The following is an 18330-nucleotide window of genomic DNA, read 5'->3' as shown; positions in this document are numbered from 1 at the left end:
GTAAAGATTTTTATATAAACCTGTGAGGATGATACTGCCATTCCCGCAATTAAAGTGCCATAAGCGTACGTTGTCGTATTAGTTTACAAATTTCGAAAAACCAATTAAAATTTGAATTTCGCGGGCAGGCCCGTCGCTTGCCCCTTAATAAATATTGTTAAGGCTCAAAAAAGCTAGAATCCAGAACCTAGTTGAAAAAAAACAACATTGTCAAGTGTCATCCTTATTAATCTGTGGCAGTCACTTGTCAAAATTTTATTTTGACAGTTGACACCACGTTGACACTTGACAGTGACACATCATTTTCTGTGATTTTTCTGTAGATTCGATTGTAATATCGTACTTGATCGTACTTATTTATTCTATATTTTAAAACAAAAATTCTTTTTATTACTAAAGTATTTGAAAAAAGCACTGCATGGATTTTCTCTACATGTTATCTAAGAAATTCAAGAGTGTGAATCATACCGAATGTATTTAATAAACTATGTACCTACCACTAACAATATGGAATTTGCAATCCCTCGGCGATGCCTTCTAAAACTGACGAATTTTAACCAAAATGAATGAAAATTTTAATTATTAATGAACTTTAATTTGCCGATACACGATGTCAGAAGTTAAGGGAACGAAAGCTTTGGAGTTATGGTGTAAACGGTTAGTGAAAGATTGTCCAGATGTGAAAATAGATAATATGACAACATCATGGAGAAATGGGATGGCTTTTTGTGCTCTAGTGCATCATTTTAGACCAGATTTAATGTAAGTAAACATGATAGTGCAATTTGTCTAAATTTATGAACTATGCAAATAATGCTAAGTGTTAACTAAGTACCTAATAAGTATACGACAGGCCTCGACTTTGTAAACTCCCTTAAATATTAATAGTTAATATGTATATAGGAGCTCCTTCAGCAGACCTATTTCTTGAAGAAAATTTGACTATTATCTAGTAGAATTTATTTTAAAAAGCAATACCAGGTTTACAATACAAATTGTGATCATCTTGTTTTGGCAACAGCCCCACGGAGCTACCACTACACTGAAAGTATTGATGCAATGTGCATCAAGGTATATAATAAACTGGACAATTCATGGTTTTTAAAGATCCTGTGGGAACTGTTTGATTTTCCGGGATGAAAAGTTGCCTATGTCAATTACAGGGACACAAGCTACCTCTGTACCAATTTAATACAAATCGGTTAAGCGGATGGGTATTTGGGAATCCTGTGGGAACTCTTTGATTTTCCGGGATAAAAATCCAACATAATATTAATAGCATATTACCATTTTCATTATTTTAATCTGTATATGACATTTTTGCCTTGACCATTGTACAATATATAGGATTATTTAACTCTAGAATGTGGCATTTCTATTGTATTGCACTCTGATTTTTATATTGCTTTTATTTATGATTTAGATGATGCTTTGCATTAGTTTTTCTGACCATTTTGTAATAAAACTCAATTTCGTTTTGTAATTAATAATAATTTAATAGTTGATAGTATTGGTAACATTCATGAAAGATTTTTATAACAGTTTAAACACAAGATAAATAAATTTTGTATGCCAATTGTATGGCGATAACACTGTAACACCATCATTGTACCTGCAATCGTTCAAATAAATGATGTGATTTAGTTTGATAGAATCATAGAATCACACCTAATATAGACCCAAGAGACAGTTTGAGCCTAGTTTTTACTATGAAGTTTACTGAAACAATGCATACAAGCTTATTTATTTTTCAGAGATTTATCTAAATTGAAACCAGAGGATATATATGAGAATAATGAACTTGCATATAGTATTGCCGAAAAACACTTGGGCATTCCTGCGCTTTTGGACCCTGAGGATATGGTTGAAAATGAGATCCCTGATAGATTGTCAATTTTAACATATCTATCCCAGTTCTATCAACGTCTTGGGCATACTGGTAAGTTAATTGTCTTGGTTACTTATGCACACTAACAATGTTCCATGAACTTCTATTTTGATGTTAAAAAGTTTTGTATAACAAGCAAAGATTTTCGTGGTTTCTTATTTTTCAATTATTAGACATTTTTAAAACATGCTTAATTAATTGTTCCTTGCAGTGAACACAAAAACACCTGAAAGTGAGCCTAAAGTATCATCATCAGCAACAAATCAAACCTCAGTTAGTATTATCACAATTGTATTGCTTGCACACTATTTCAGATTGTATGTTATGAGCTTCACCTAGCACTGCTCTTTTTGTGATGTTATTTTCTATTCCTCATATTCTTAATTCTATACTTTATATTCACCCTTTTAGACTCCAATCAAATTTGGAAAAGTGGCTCTAGATAAATGTGCTGCATGTGGGTTGCCTGTGTACTTGGCACAGAGACTTATGGTGGCCCAGAAGCTCTATCACAGGAGATGTTTCCGTTGTTCAAAATGCTTGGGGCATTTGAACCCAAAAAGTTATCATGTCATTGACACTTCTGAGTTTTCCTGTGATACATGTAAAAATGAAAAAAACACACCTAAATTGCTTAACAACAATGACCAAATAGGAATGCTGGCATTCAGTGGTGATATGAATTCAAGTCAAGGTCTCCAAATTGAAAAGCCAGTTAGTACAAAAAGTTTGCCAAGACCACAATCAATATTAGGTGAGAATTAACAATAATTTTAATGTTTTGTCACTTTTTAAATTGCATGTGTCTTAAATCTTATAACAGCTATCTATCATATTTTCTTCTAATTGTTATGTCATATGTGTGATAATTGCAATTTGTGTAACATCTAACTTATTATTGGAGACTTAACTAAAACTAAATACATTTTATTTATAATGTAAATTAGCATTAAAATTTATGAGAAATTTAAACATTACTATAGAATTTAAAGAATATTAGTAGGTGCTTAAAGTTACAAGTATATCTAATTATTACAAGAGAGACTGTAAAAGCTGTCTTGTATCAGGAACTTGTTTTATAGATTTTAGATATGAGTAGATAGTTAGCAAAATCTTTGCTTTTACTAATATGTTACTACTTACTTACACTTTTGCAGAAAAAATAAGTATGTTTGAAAAGAACATAGAAAAAGAAACCAGTATTCAGGATAAAGTAGGAAATATTAGTTTAAAAGACAATTATAATGATAAGTGTAATGATAGAGAAGTGTACAAATCAATTGATGATACTAAACCAGGAATGATTAATAACCAGATTGTTGAGACAAGAAATAAACAAGTTGATTTACCACCAATAGAAAGTGATAATTTACAACAAGAGAGTGACAATGTTTATAAAAATATACCAGAAATAACTTATAGAAGTAACACAGATAAATTCAATTTTTTACAAACTCAGTTATCTACTGATGCATTAGATGCTGATGTTCCTTTTAGCAGCGAAAAAGAAAGTAACTCTGTACATATCAAAGATGACTATTACAAAGATGTTATTACTAATGATTTACCAACTAGTTCTGAACAAAATGGCATATCAGATCATTTTAAAAGTGAAAATAATATGACTGATGATATCAGATTAGCTCAAAATACTTGTATTGCAACAAATGTAGAAATACCTTTACCATCGAGAGAATTACACACAAATGAAGAACAAGAGATCAGTATAAGTGTTCCACCACGGAGAAAAAAGCAAAATTTAATTGATAAGAAAATAGATAGTGTTCCAGATGTAGGGAACTCTTTATCAAAAGATTCAATTCCGCAGCCTACTCAGCCCGACAAAAAATATCCTGATCACTTAAATCCATTTTCTGATGATGAGGATGAGGTATGTAATGTAGGCATACCATTTAACTGTGATGGTCCCTAAAGTAGCTGCACGGTGTAGACAGGTAAAAGCATATTAAGGTGATGAATTCCGGTGCTTTCATCATACAAACGTAGGATGGTGATCTAGGGGTGGTCATTATTTGATATTATACGCTCAAAACTAAGTATTATATCAAATCTTCTCGTCACGATATCGCGCAGCTAGTTCAGGAACTGTTTCAGTTAGACAGTACGCTTAAACTGCTTAGAGAATGAGTATAATAGGAAAGTTAAGTAAATAGTACTACAATAAGTCATAATGCATGCCTTTTCACTTTTTATATAGCATGATGAAACTGAAATGTCAAGAAAAGTAAGCACCAATCCATTTGGGAGCAGTGGAGAAGAGGATGATGATGTTCCACCCATTCATCCACTACCTAAAGTACCTGATGTTAAACCATCAACCCCAATGTATGTTCGGGCTTATTTATTTTTGTTTGGAAATTGGAATCCTTTAGGTACCAAGTTTGTTATTTAAACTATTGTTTTATTTTTAGGAAAAAACTTATCAAAGCATATAATCCTTTTTGGTCGGATGGTGAGGAACCATCTTCAGATGAAGAAGCTTGCGATAAGAGGTAACTTGAAATCAAAAAAATACATGATAAAAGGTTATTTTTATAGTTTTCTTCTCAACTTTTTCCCGTGCGTAATAGGTCTTGAGTTTGTTGATACCTTCAGTTTGTTAAAAATATAACGCAAGTTTAGCATATTCGAATGCGAGTAGCGAGGTCTTGAGTTCGATTCCCGGGTTGGACCAAAACTAGTCGGGTAATGGGGTTTTCTATTTAGAAATTCTCAGTATTAGTCCAGAGTTAAGAAGTTCGCGGTGTTTCACTCCCATGATTTGTAGAGCACATAAAACCGACTGCACCTCATCTTTTTCCGGTTGTGTCTGATTTCTGTCCCATCGTGTTATGAGAGTGAGGAAAAAAGAATATACGCCTGTGTTTGTGCACACACGTCTTGTGCATTATAACATCTTCCATGCCGATGCTAATCTCTACGAATATTGGCCGCCGTGGCTGAAATTCGGTTGCGAGGACATTAGATCTGCAGATACATAGTTGTTTCAGTTCGAATATGCACAAATCATCGCTAACGACAAGCACACCCAACCTGCCGGCGAGTACCCCGCGTCGCCGCAAGCCCAAGGCGCCCCCTCCGCCGGCCATCATCGCCGAGCACTTGGACGTACCTTCCACCTCCATGGACGACGTGGCCAGCATATCCTCCTTTAGCTCTCAAACCACCATACATTCCGATCAGGTAAACTATACTAACTATACTGTATCCAATTATATTAAAAGACCCCTGAAGTATACAAATCAGGGGGTTCCCAAGTGCGAATCGGACTCGAACAGCGAGGGTTCCGTACCTTGGAAGGATATGTGTAATTATTTTGTTGCATAAATTATCTCCAAATGCAAATATAAGTCTAATCGCTATTAATGTGATATAATTAAGAATTTATGGTTTTCAGATTTTTCCTTTACTTCTGCTTGTAAAGTTTTGTATCTTTAAAACTGTATGGAAATATGTAATTTATACTTAAGACCTATGTACCTACTTACCTACATAAAACCAGTATGAACTATGAGTCAATGTTTAGATATGTAATGTAAGTTTGTAAGCAAATTACCTATTTACGCAGTTCTTAACCTATCCATGAACGGTATGATGATAACATCTCGAGATTACATTGTATCGAAGTACACATTTTTCTTCCTAAACGTTATTTTGTATCGGAAGTTTTATGGGACAAAAGTGAAAGTCATCGGTCATCCAGTATTGATTCATTGTTATGTTGACGCATAGGTATGCTGTAGCGGCAAAATAGAAAGTATGTATTACGAGCCCTAGTAAAAAACAATTATGTTACATTGGTGATAAATCATGGCTTGATAAAATATTGCATATGCTGATATGAACTCAGAGATACTTTCTTTAAAAATTCATTTTTGATTTCCTGTTACTTAGCTTTTGTAAGCCGCAATTTGTATCTGGTACACATCTATTCTCGATAGACCACGTACATTCACACACATAGGTCGAAAATATGAACAACTAGAGGATGTCCGCGACTTCGTCCGCGTAGGTTTAGGTTTTTAAAGATCCCGTGGGAACTGTTTGATTTTCCGGGATAAAAAGTTGCCCATTTCGATGGACGAAAGCTACTTCGGTACCCAATTTCATTCAAATCGGTTAAGTGGATGGGTCCTTACTCTTTAAGAATCCCGCGGGAACTCTTTGATTTTCCGGGATAAAAGTAGTCTATGTCCGTCCACGGGATATAAGCTAACCCTGTACCAAATTTCAATCAAATCGGTTAAGTGGATGGGTCCTTACTCTTTAGGAATCCCGCGGGAACTCTTTGATTTTCCGGGATAAAAAGTAGTCTATGTCCGTCCACGGGATATAAGCTAACCCTGTACCAAATTTCGTCAGAATCGGTTACACTGTTGGGCCGTGAAAATGTAGCAGATAGACAGACAGACAGACACACTTTCGCATTTATAATATTAAGTATGGATAAAATCAGCCTAGTGTGATACTTGCCCACCAATTCCGTAGCTAGGAAAGAAACATACGTAAATAGTTATTTAAGTTAAATTATCAATCTACCGCCAGGTGTGCCATGCCCTGTGACGGAATTAGTCGCACGGATTCCTTTTTATCATTTTACCACGGAACTCCAATAACTAGGCCCTAAAATAATACAGAGTGTAATCAGATCGCTAGCAAAAATTTAGCTTTATTGTCATACTACCTCAACCTTAATAAATAAGTAAATTGTCTTATTTTATAGTTTAGTGATTTAGTATTTTTCAAACCCGCAATGTAGTTATAGCGTGCAAATTCGAGTCAATGCCCCACCTATGATGTGGCATTGACTCCGAGTACCTACTCACACAACGTTCGTTGACCTCTAACGTCAGTCAGATGTTTTATTTGCATTATATTAACTTTGAAACTATAAACGTTTAAAAAATATTGAGTTTTTTCGCTTTTTTGTGGTAGGTATCTTATCAGAAATCACCAGTAATATCACCTGTCTTCGTTTTTGCTAGCGTTCTGGTTACCCCCTATATTTTCCTTCTAAATATTTTTGTCTAGATTTTAAATCGAACGTGATGTCCGCCACTGTCAAATTGCATCCCTGAATTTATAATCCGTAGAAGTCCATCGGTAAATCAACCCCTAAGTTAAGGAAGCGGCGGCCGGCACCGACTCCTCCAGACAGTCTGTCTACGCTGTCAGGGTATGGAGAATCTATGGAGAAAAGCATTGACTTGTCGGATGCCCGCAACACACCGGATGGTATGCTTTTATTATTATTTATCGGCCAAAATAATTAAGAATTCATCTGAATCTGTCGATAAGTTACTTAGCAACGTTGTTATTTGTCAGAAATACCTTACACTTTGTTTACAATATAACAACGTTGCTAAGTAACTTGTCGACAGATTACAGATGGATTGATTATTGTCTTATATTATATATAGTCATCGATGTTATATAGTTAATAGTAATTAATATTAAATAATTTTAGTATTAAAACAATTTTGTCAGATACGTGATTATATTTATTTAATATCGTATCGTATAACTTGTATAATTTGACGGTAAAAATTCAGTTTAGATTTGCCTTTCCTAATAATCTAGTATGTATTGTTGAAGTATTTTTGATCAATTATTTAAGTACAGCGTCAAAAGTTATCCAACCCATATCTTATCGTAAATCCGACTTGAGATTCCAACATTAAAAATAATAGTAGGTTAACCTACTAGCCGATTCGTGTCCCATAATATTTTTTTATTTAGGAAAAAAGGCGTCTTTGGCGTGACATGATTTCTACAGCGCGGGTGCACCTGATTGGTTAACCCTTGGCTTTAGATTGGCCCTTGCTTCAAGCATTGCAACAATTTTCCCTGCTAAACCGGTTTTTACTCAAGATATTTGCTGGTCATAGTACATCCAATTTAATTACATCTCAAGACTAGCGGTTTATTATCAGAAACTAATTGATGCCTGCTACTTAGTCCGCATTGATTTAGTTTTTCAAAAATCCCGTGGGAACAGATTTTACGGGATAAATAAGTATCGTAAGTTAATCTCCAGGTTAACTATATCCATACAAAAATCACGTCGATCCGTTGCGAGGTGATTGAAGGACAACCAACAAACAAACACACTTTAGCATTTATAATATGGGTAGTGATTGTCTCTCAGAAAATTTTCTGTCGCACTCACTCTTCAGAAGCGTACGTCAATACAAAACCTGAGAGTCTGTGGCATGTTTGAAGGGTCTAGTACAAAATGTATATGAGTGTATCTTCCAGCACACGTCGTAATATTGAATCCCTACATTTAAACTGTTTTAACTCAAAAAACACTTTTTTCAGAAACTAAGAAAAACAATTTTTTGTAATCTATAGAAAATATTAAAATTATAAAAAAGATTTAATAGGAATTATTGTACTTTGAATATTAAGTACGGAATTAAGGAATTGTTGTACTTTGAGTAAAACGATTCAGGGATCAGGAACTGGGGTTATATGAAAAGCCAAGGGTTTTGAGTTTTGATCTAGGGGTGCTAATTATGCAACCGCCATAAAAATGTATGTATGCCGCAGCGAGGCGCGTGAAAGGGCCGGCGCCGGGGCTGCCGCTGCCGGAGCGGCGCGCCGTGAAGCTGCAGCTGTCGCCCGAGGATCTGCAGGTGCAGCTCGAGCTGCTGGAGACGCAGCAGCTGGGCCTGGAGCGCCAGGGCGTGCTCCTCGAGCAGATGATCCGCGACAAGTGTGAGGGTAATTCCACCACTGCACTTTATACGCTATTACACGCTTGTTTGTTTACTTTCTTTAGGCCGCGCTCATTTAGGATACGTTTTCGTACGAAATTCGGTCACAAACGATCATTTCTTTTTTTGATGAGGAAGAAATCATAAGATACCCGATGGGTTATGTGGGATTTCTACCCACTGAAATCCCCTCGGCGGCAGCCTCGATCCTCAGCACATATCGAGAGGCTCCGCGAACTCTAAAAAACGTGCCCAACGATCCTGCTTCTTCAAGTAATATGGAAGCGCTCACAATCAATGCGAGTTAAGTCGTACGTTAAACGCGTGTAGTTCCAACGCACGAAGTTGATCTCAACTTATTGGGATATCTTGCTGTAATCATGCGTTTGAAATATAAATTGAATTGAGCGAAATTTCCGAATCAGAAGAAAATTTTCTAGAAGATACAGATTATTCATACGCGACATCACAGCGCCAGTATATCCGGAAGACTTTCTTTCTGACACCGAAAAATGTAACCATTGTGAGCATTCCAGACATACGGCCAGTGCAGTTTCGTACGATAACTTACAATACAAATTCGTATCTAAAGTGAGCGTGGCCTTAAGCTGGAGCTGACTGGCTAGCTATCATTTTTAAGCTTCACTAATAAGTGATTTTTACATGTTCCTTCAAGACTCAAGATAGCTGATTTAGCTAGATTTCATAGCTGCTGTAGGTAAGCTTAAGCTTGTTTTGACGCTTTCACTGCTTAGCTCAGGCCATAAAAGCGTACGTGGAGCTACCCTTAGATGTGGATATAAATATGGCGAGTGGTGTAGATCTGGCGCGGATAATTCCAACGTGAAACAAAGGGGACTGCCATATTGAAATATTATATAAACCGCTCCTTATTACCTGTTTCTGATTCAATACATTTATCTGTTAGTCGGACGGCCGAGATATATCGTATTTCGTAACATGCATATCTATTAACATGTTTAAGATAAAATTGGCTTCTTATATTTTATTGTAAATAGTGCCTACGAATGTCGATAACTATCACCCATCACAATCCCAAAAGAACTCCTGCAAGGGAAAACAGCGTAACTCATTTTTGTCAAATTTCGACCTTGTAAACTTGAATCTGTGAGAAGATTTATAATTTCTTGTATGTGTATTTTAGCAAAAATGATGGTTTTACCGTTTTTGTGACTTATGATGAAATTATGTTAAAACCGGTGGTGGAGTATAGACGTATCATAAGTGGCATATGCTGTCCTACATAAAGTAAACTAATTATGTAATTTCATTCCATTTAATAGAATCTTTGGATTGTATAAAATGACAAAAGTAACTCATACAATCCTATACTTGATATTATAATATGAATCAAAACAAAAATAATCCTATTTCTGACTTTGGGCTTCGCCGCAGTCGGGTAAAAACGGATATGACAGACAGGAAAACAAATTGTTATTTACAAATTTACTGAGGCCCGCGAAATTTGTCCGCGTGGATGTAGGTTTTTAAAATCCCGTGGGAACTCTTTGACTTTCTGGGAAGTAGAAATTAGTATCTATAAAATAAAAAATCCTTTTATAAGTGCTTTAAGTATTTGTATAAGTAGGTAGTAATAAAGTAAGCAATGAAAAATGTGACTGATACAGGCGACGATGGCCCCACGGCGCCTCAAGAGGAAATAGAAGACCTGGTAATACAGCTATGTGAACTAGTCAACGAGAAAAATGACCTGTTTAGGAAGCAGACTGAGCTTATGTACATGTAAGTAATGCATTAACCATTCACTTACATACTTTACCTTTTATGTACTCACTACAACATAGGTTTATCTATGTACTCATTTAATGTAGGCTTACCATAATATTTTAGATGGTAAAAGGACAATTTTTTTTTTCTATTATTTGTGCAAAATCAGCGTTGCCAACGAAATATGCTTACAAATGCATGTAGATTTTATAAACGGTTTAAAAATGGTAAAAATGGAACTCTTCTTAGGGCGCTACTTTGTGCATCCGCCCGTCTGTCTGTCACAGTCGATTATCTCAGTAACTATTAAAGCTATAGACGTGAAATTTGGAATGGTTGTATATAAAAGTGGACCAATTTACCGACCTATCTCCTATGTGCCTCCCTCAAGCTAAGCAGCTTGAGGGAGGCTAGACATTGGCGAAGTGCATTGTGCTGGGTTGGCACTACAAAAAACCACCAATCAAGTGGAAAAGAACATCATTGAAATAAAAAAAAAATGGAAATTATTTTTAGTTTAATTATAAAGGAGAGAAAAATTGGGGGATTGATTTCAATCCCCCGACGACTATCTGCTACCTGTATAGGAATCTTACTTTGACATTTGTCAAAGTAAGATAACTGTACCGAGTGCGGTATCATATGAAAAGGCTTTACCTGTACATTCTAAAACAGATTTGATACTTACCGTCTTACTTCTGTAGTATGGGACCCTCGGTGCGCGAGTCTAACTCGCATTTGGCCGGTTTTATTAATGCTTAATTAATTTCTTCCATTCGTGTCACAAATGTATACAATATCAATATGCATTATGAAAATATTGTCCTAATGCCAATAGCGATAACCCAGGAGCAACCTCATACAAACGGGTTCTCATGGTAGGCCTTTTCTATGTAACTCAATACTACAATAACATTGTTTAGTGACCTTCGATGCAGCGGCGAATACACAATATCGTACTTATACCTTTTTTCCTTTTGTATAGACGAAGGCAACAAAGACTTGAACAAGAGCAAGCTGATATAGAGCATGAAATCAGGGTCTTACAGTCAAGGCCCGCCGCCAACAGAATTGATGCGGACAAGGTAAAATGTTTAAATATATTATTTATCCTAAATCCTAATATTATGTACTTAAAAAAAATAAGTAATATGTAAATTGACCAGTTGATGCCCGCGACTTCGCGGGGATTTAAGGTTTTTTAATCAATCGCCATCCACCACGACTGAAGCCTGCCACCAGACAAATTCTGAGAGAAGATCCGTGCTCAGTAGTAGGCCGGCGATGGGTCAATGAATCATCATCAGATGATGTATTTTTTTACTAAAAAAATAGCGAGCAAACGAGTACGTGGGTCACATGATGTTAAGTGATTACCGCCGCCCATGAACATTTGTAGCACCAGAGGTACCGCCGATGCATTGCCGGCCTTTAAGGAATTTGTTGGTCCGCCCCCTTTTTTTTTTAAAGAATATTAGCCATGCTAATCATGACTAATACTCCCCTTTCCCCTCCAACTAACCGTAAAGCTTGTGCCAGGAGTGGGTACGACAATAGTGCAACGGGTGGGGTTTGAACCGCCGTCTTTTCGGAATTCAGTCCGCTCCTCAACCGTTGAGCTATCGAAGCTTGAATAACCCCATGCTTATAATAATTGGGATTGTGCAGGCGCGCGAGGAGCAGCTGGTGTCGCGGCTGGTGGAGGTGGTGCGGCTGCGCGACGAGCTTGTGCAGCAGCTGGACGCCGAGCGCCGCCGCGAGCGCCAGGAGGACTGCGCCATCGCTGCCTCCATCGCATCCAAGAGAGGTACTGCATTTCTAAATTCTTGCTAACGGGGAGACATCGGCTATACAAATTCAAGGCAGTTAGGAACTTGAATTAAATTTTACAGAATTCCGTTTTACGGTTCCGTTTTTCCAGAGGAAAAAAAGAACCCGTATAGAATCACTGTAGTACTCTCTGTCTGTCGTCTACATACAGTGACGAATTCCGTTTTTTTTTTTTTTCAGAGGAAAAAAGGGTCACAGGATCACTAGTTATCTATCTGACTGTCTGTTGTCTGTCAGGACCCGTCAAGGGAGTCAAAACCTATTGGGTACTTCAGTACAGTACCTCAGTTCCTGTTGACCTAGAATCATGAAATTTGGCAGGTAGCAACTAGCAACGTCTAATAGCACAAGTGAAGGGAAAAATCTGAAAACCTAAATTTGTAGTTACATCACAAAAAAATTAAAGTGTTATTGCTTGTGTACGTTGGTATGGAACCCTTCGTGTACGAGTCGAGTTTTTTATGTTTAAAGTCTCTTGCTAGGATTATGTAAGAATTTTACCCCACTAGATCCCCCTCAGATGCCACCTTCCCAGTTTCCCTTCTGCGTTCGACTCAAAGAACGAGATTTCGACTCTTAGGTTGGCGGTTATTATAAAATGTTAGTGATAGTAACCGGGACCAACAGCTTAACCTGCTCTCTGAGGCAAAACGGAAACGAAAAGGCCAAATCCTGACACCACGGATTACCGACTGAGGTCAACGTTACTTAACCAGCGTGAACTGACACTACTAGGCCACACGTTCTTCAAAGTTGACACTACATCGATTATTCAAGCAGAAACTAGTTTTGAAATGCGACACGAGGTTACATGATGGCAACCACAGGACATGTTTCTTACGTTCACATTATCTCAGTACCTATAGTATGGCAAATGGCAAAAGAGCGCTGGATGATTATGTAACATTTAAAAATATTAACAGTAAAATCATTGTTTCAGCACAAAGGAACAGCGAATCCAATAGTTCATCAATAAAATCTGCCGATGCAGTGACGCCGGTGAAGAAAAACAAAGTAAAGGATAAAGTTAAGAAACAGTTGAAAAAGGCGAAACACACGTTAATTTCGAAGAAAAAAGACGAGGACAAACCAGAAAAAGACAAAAAATCGAAATGATTTTATATATAACGCTTCCATCTACTCCACTAACCTAGATCTTTTTAAGTTAATTACTAAAATAAGGAAAAACAGATATCTACTTGCATTTTCAATGCGGTAATTCAAACTTGAAAGCCGTCTTGATGAGGGCGCGAAAAGTACTTAGGAAGACTGAAACATTCCACTTAAATAAAATTGTAAGAGTAAAAATGACGCTAAAATCGCATTTAATAGTAGGTATATTTACTGAAACTGTTTACTGTATGTATGAAATAGTTATTTTTCGCTGATTGCACATTGCATACGCCGCATTTCTTCCGCGGGTTAGTCTGTAGGCGCGTACTGACTGACGTCAGTCATTACTTTATACGGTTGACTTAAGGAAATCAAAAGCACAAATAATAAATAATTTATACATATTAAACAAGTATATAATAAGAAATTGTGACATAATTAGCTCAAAACTTATAAAAGATAATTGTTTTGGTGCACTTATTGTATTGGAAAGGCAAATTATTTTTAAGTTAACAGTATTATTCACAGTTTTTAAGGTCCGCTGCATATTTTATCAAAAATTGTCTGTCAGAAATATATCGTCGATTAATGATGATCAAACCGAGAGTTCCCTCTTCTGGTATGAGTCAGATTTTTTCTGACAATTCTCTGATGATGATATGCGGCCGCTGGCGTGGTGCAACAAATGTGTCAATAATGGAATCTCAAATAAATGCATTGAGCTATTTATTCACTAGAAAACTTTTTTTTTCAAAGAAAATTTTAACAGTACATATGCAGTTTATTATATTGTGACATTTTGTAAAATATATTTATATTTTTACAGTACCTACCCATTTTTATTTTGTTTACGATTATTTTAGATATTAATTATTTTTTTGATATTTTTGTCTTTTGTAGATAAATTAATAATTGCATAAATTGCTTCCAAAGGTGCTTTATCAATTTTTTTTAATATATTACTATGTTTAAAAGTGAACGAAATCTTAACAAGGATAATTACACAGTGTAATCAGAACGCTAGCAAAAACGTAGCACTATTATTATTCTACCTAAGCACAATCCAATACAAGTAACCTTTTGCCTTATACTTGTAGTTTTAGTGGTTTGGGGCTGATTTTTCAATCATCAAATAACTTTTATCCGAGGAATAATTTGAGGTTTTGACATTTGACATAGGAAATCAGTCAAAACGTGAAATTTATATTTCTCAGATAAAAGTTATTGTTGACTATTGAAAAATCGCCCCTTAGTATTTTTCAGACCCGCAATGGCAAAATCGGGGTCAACGCCCCAACTACGCAACGTACGTTGACCTCTATCTAGCATCTGTAAGATATTTTATTTTTATTTTATGCAATACATTAAGAACTTTTGAAAAATACAGGTTTTTCATCAATACTACCACTTGTCTTAGTTTTTGCTTGCATTCTAATTACGTTCTGTATGGCTGTTTTGTAATCAAAACTTTTTTTAATGTCTGGTACTTTTAAAAACGTATTTTATTATTTTATATAACACTCCTAAAAGCTATATCAAGTAAACTAAAAATAAACCTACTTAGACATAACAGAATTCAATATGGTCAGTGTGTGATAAATCAGATTCAGTTCCTGTAATTTGCATCATTTGATTCATAAGCACTTGAATAAATAAAATTTAATTAACAATGTAACTAACATATTTTAGGACGATTCAGTTGAGTATTTCATTGTTTGTAAAATGCCATAACCCAGTCCTCTACTGGGAACTATATTTTGATTCTGTCATTCTTAATTGTTCATATACTAATTTATTGTCTTAGATGAATACATAATAATATTGATTATTTATGATTAAAGTTGGGGCTCCTACCTTAATATCATTTATTTCAGAAATCGAATTATTAATATTAAGCTACAGTTAAGTAACATGTTTCACCTCTGAATATACTTATTTTAACACAATGTGTAAGTCCTTACAAAATAAGCACTCAAGTATAAAAAATAGCTTTTATTTACAATTGTTGCAATGGAATCAATATAATACTCGTATTGTTCTTTCTTTACAACTTTTTGATACTTTGTTTACTATATTTACATTTGTTGTGAATTAATTATATTTTATCAAACATACTTCACTTTAGTTAAAAATAATATAAAGAAAACATAAACTACACCACCACACAGACTTTATAAATGTCTTGAACAAAATGTTTAACACTTTATTTACCTATGAGCACTCTTTGAATTAGTATCTACCTGTAAATGCACAAAAATATTTTTATTTAATAATATGAGTTACTTAAATATTGATAAAATTGTTTTATTTAATCTACTTCCAATAATATCTTCTTCCAATAATACATAAGTTTCCTAAGACAAAAACAAAAATTCCTATATAACTTATTTTTTGTTTTTGTCTTATGAATCTTCGGTATTAATTTATTGATGTAAGGCATGATAGCAATAAACTGAGGATGCATCAGTGAAACTCAAACTGCTGGATTTATTTATTTATTCAGTCATGAAAATAATATACATATACCTAAAAATTATTATTTTTTAATATTTTGTGGCCGCTTTTTCACTCGCTTACCAATCGCAGCGTGAAGCCCGTGGATGGCGTAAAACAACCATACACACTGTTTTTTCGCGCCGCGATTCACGTGCGATTTAGTGGACTTTTACATTTGATTTCAATATAACAACTTAATAAAAAAGTAAATACATAGAAGTAGTAAAATTGATTTATTCATCAGCATAATTATTGTCTATTTCAATACGTAGATTACATTGTTTTGTTTTACCAAGTTTTTCTCTTAAGTCATCTGATTCATGTTTGTGATCATCTGATTTATGTTTGCGTGTTGTTAAAATTTGTCTAAGATCTTTTTGTGCTACATTATGTGACATACCCTCCAATCTGGACCACACATCAGAGGAATTTTTTGAGGTGCTGGTAACTTTTTGTACTCTGCTCATGATATTATGATCGGAGGCATTGGATGAGGATTCATCACTTGAACTTGAGTGTTCTTCTGGTGCTACCTTAACACCTAATCTAGATTGTATATTTCTGTGCACATAATTTGTTCTTGCATCCTTTTCCTGTCTTGTATCTTTATATCTAAACTTATCTGACACTCTTGTTTCTCTTGGAGTGAATGTACTTCTCGAGTTAATGACCTCTATTGACAAAGGGGCATAACCATCATCTTCCTCAACTTTGTATTGTTTAGGCAAGTTTTGTTTTCTTTGTTTTGATTCTTCATCATCAGCATGCATTCTCATTCTGGGTGTTTTAGATTTCATCTTCCATTCTGAATCTGAAGAACTGCTTTCATTGTCACTTTCAACTTTAATACTTCGTTTTCCAAGTCGCATCGCTAATCTCTTGCTTTTTATTTGTACAATTGGTTGTTCTTCAGGATTATCCTCTTCAAAGTCTGTTTTCGGCAGCTTTCTTTGAAATACCTCTTGATGATCATAAATTCCCCATGATCTACATAAATCACCCCATGGATTTTTTCCCAAATTGTTAATATTTTCTTCATTATAATCTTTTTTTACTTTTTGTTCTGATATTTTTATAGGTGTTTTCTTATCACTGTTTGTAGCAAAACGCATCAATATTAAATCTCTTTTGGGATGGGGCATTCCTTCTCTCCAATGGTATGTAGATTTTTCATGTAGCATTTCATTTATTTCTTTATTTTTAATTTCTCTAGAATGAACCAACAAAGCTAATGCAACAGAGATGTGATCTTGACAGACAACATTACCTGAAATGATTAGATAAATATAAAATTAATAATTACTTAATATTTTACACTAGCTATTAGCACATCGGCTTGATTGGCTAACTTATTTGAATTTGTGGTCAAGTTCAGATTGGATTTTTACTTTCAAAAAGTATACATTGTACCATACTTTGAATAGTAAAATAGTTTGAATTTCCTTAAAAATTAATTTTCAAATTTAAGATTATTATAGCGAAAATGAGCATGCTGAAGTACATTGCATTGTCCTAGTGTGCATTATAGCAACACGCTACATGGAGATCCAGCCGATACTCACATATATAACTCCACCAGTCGTGCCTTCACTTGGCACTACTTGCCTTGTTGGCTACTGTCTTGAGACCAAGCAGGAAATTCCTGCTACCAGTGCTATATTTATTATTTTATGACATAAACTACAATTTAATGATAGTAGTGAAATGTATATGGAAACTTACATGAATTTTCATCAATCCATTCCAGAGACACCGGTTTATAATCTTCTAAATACTCAAAAATATCTTTTGTAGTCAGACCATGCATACCATTCAAATGAAGTGTATCAAATCTAAAATGCCGCTCATTTCCACTTTCAATGCCAAAATTATGGTAAAGTTCATCGATTTGTGTCTGACTAACCATCCTGTTGCCACTAAGATCTAAACCAAATCGTTTTGCTCTCTCTTCTAGCTTTGAGGCATCAATTTTGTTTAACTTTTTTACAAGTGGGCCATGTTTATCTGCTGTATAAAGCTGAAATAACAAACACATCATTTGAATTTTTATTTTATATTATTAATTAATTACGAAACATATGATTATAATTATTATTATTCTGTTGTACATACCACTGTACATTTTGTGTCAGTTTCGTCTCCCTCGTCTACGAGCATTTCTGTATCATCACTCATTTCACCTTCTTCTTTATCTTGTTCCATCTTATATAATTTATTCTGCTAAATATTATAAAACTACGAAATGTACACAAAAATTAGGAACAATTGGGATTTTTAGTAAATAAAAAACATGATTTGAATGAACCAAAATCTATGAACAAAATACAATTGTGATTTGTGACATGACATCATATTTTGACATATTAGTACAATCCAACAAGGCTCTCTTTTTTTTCCCTCTCTCGTCTGGCTTTACAAAGATTAGCCAATATCAAGTTTGTAGTTATTTGTATAGTGCGTTTCATCGGATAGTACCTATGGCGTTATGTTGGCTTCCCTGTCTATCCAACTCAT

At 35.0% G+C, this 18330-nt stretch overlaps 2 protein-coding genes across 3 annotated transcripts; one reads left to right on the top strand and one right to left on the bottom strand.

The window, feature by feature from the left end:
• Positions 1-287: 287 nt before the first annotated feature.
• On the top strand, positions 288-15614 carry LOC123879226 (MICAL-like protein 1). Of its 2 annotated transcripts, none has more exons than XM_045926851.1 (14): positions 288-762; positions 1755-1939; positions 2100-2161; positions 2300-2642; positions 3046-3779; positions 4107-4234; positions 4321-4401; positions 4900-5092; positions 7003-7144; positions 8462-8629; positions 10278-10392; positions 11363-11462; positions 12046-12184; positions 13148-15614. In XM_045926851.1, the coding sequence occupies exons 1-14, from the start codon at positions 611-613 to the stop codon at positions 13321-13323; spliced, it is 2718 nt and encodes a 905-aa protein (XP_045782807.1). In that variant the 5' UTR covers positions 288-610; the 3' UTR covers positions 13324-15614. The 2 variants fall into 2 exon arrangements, with proteins under 2 accessions (XP_045782807.1, XP_045782800.1); XM_045926844.1 differs by having other exon boundaries at positions 8462-8635.
• A 387-nt stretch (positions 15615-16001) lies between these two features.
• Positions 16002-18180, bottom strand: LOC123879343 (nuclear cap-binding protein subunit 3-like). The gene is made up of 3 exons (XM_045927001.1): positions 17929-18180; positions 17539-17833; positions 16002-17083 (listed from the first exon to the last, which is right to left on the bottom strand). The coding sequence occupies exons 1-3, from the start codon at positions 18016-18018 to the stop codon at positions 16050-16052; spliced, it is 1419 nt and encodes a 472-aa protein (XP_045782957.1). The 5' UTR covers positions 18019-18180; the 3' UTR covers positions 16002-16049.
• Between the last annotated feature and the right edge of the window lie 150 nt (positions 18181-18330).

The sequence above is a fragment of the Maniola jurtina genome, chromosome 3 (genome assembly GCF_905333055.1).
Source record: "Maniola jurtina chromosome 3, ilManJurt1.1, whole genome shotgun sequence".
NCBI classification, from domain to species: Eukaryota; Metazoa; Arthropoda; class Insecta; order Lepidoptera; family Nymphalidae; genus Maniola; species Maniola jurtina.
The sequence above is the reverse complement of the archived record's forward strand: the minus strand, read 5'-3'. Positions and strand labels throughout refer to the sequence as shown.

Excerpts from the sequence above, each read along its gene's own strand:
- LOC123879226 (XM_045926844.1), top strand. The coding sequence starts at position 611 with ATGTCAGAAGTTAAGGGAACGAAAGCTTTGGAGTTATGGTGTAAACGG. Across the intron at positions 4,402-4,899 it reads GAAGAAGCTTGCGATAAGAG|TTCGAATATGCACAAATCAT; the intron begins GTAACTTGAAAT and ends TAGTTGTTTCAG. Across the intron at positions 7,145-8,461 it reads TGCCCGCAACACACCGGATG|CGAGGCGCGTGAAAGGGCCG; the intron begins GTATGCTTTTAT and ends TGTATGCCGCAG.
- LOC123879343 (XM_045927001.1), bottom strand. The coding sequence starts at position 18,018 with ATGGAACAAGATAAAGAAGAAGGTGAAATGAGTGATGATACAGAAATG. Across the intron at positions 17,834-17,928 it reads CTGACACAAAATGTACAGTG|CTTTATACAGCAGATAAACA; the intron begins GTATGTACAACA and ends TTGTTATTTCAG. Across the intron at positions 17,084-17,538 it reads ATGGATTGATGAAAATTCAT|GTAATGTTGTCTGTCAAGAT; the intron begins GTAAGTTTCCAT and ends TAATCATTTCAG.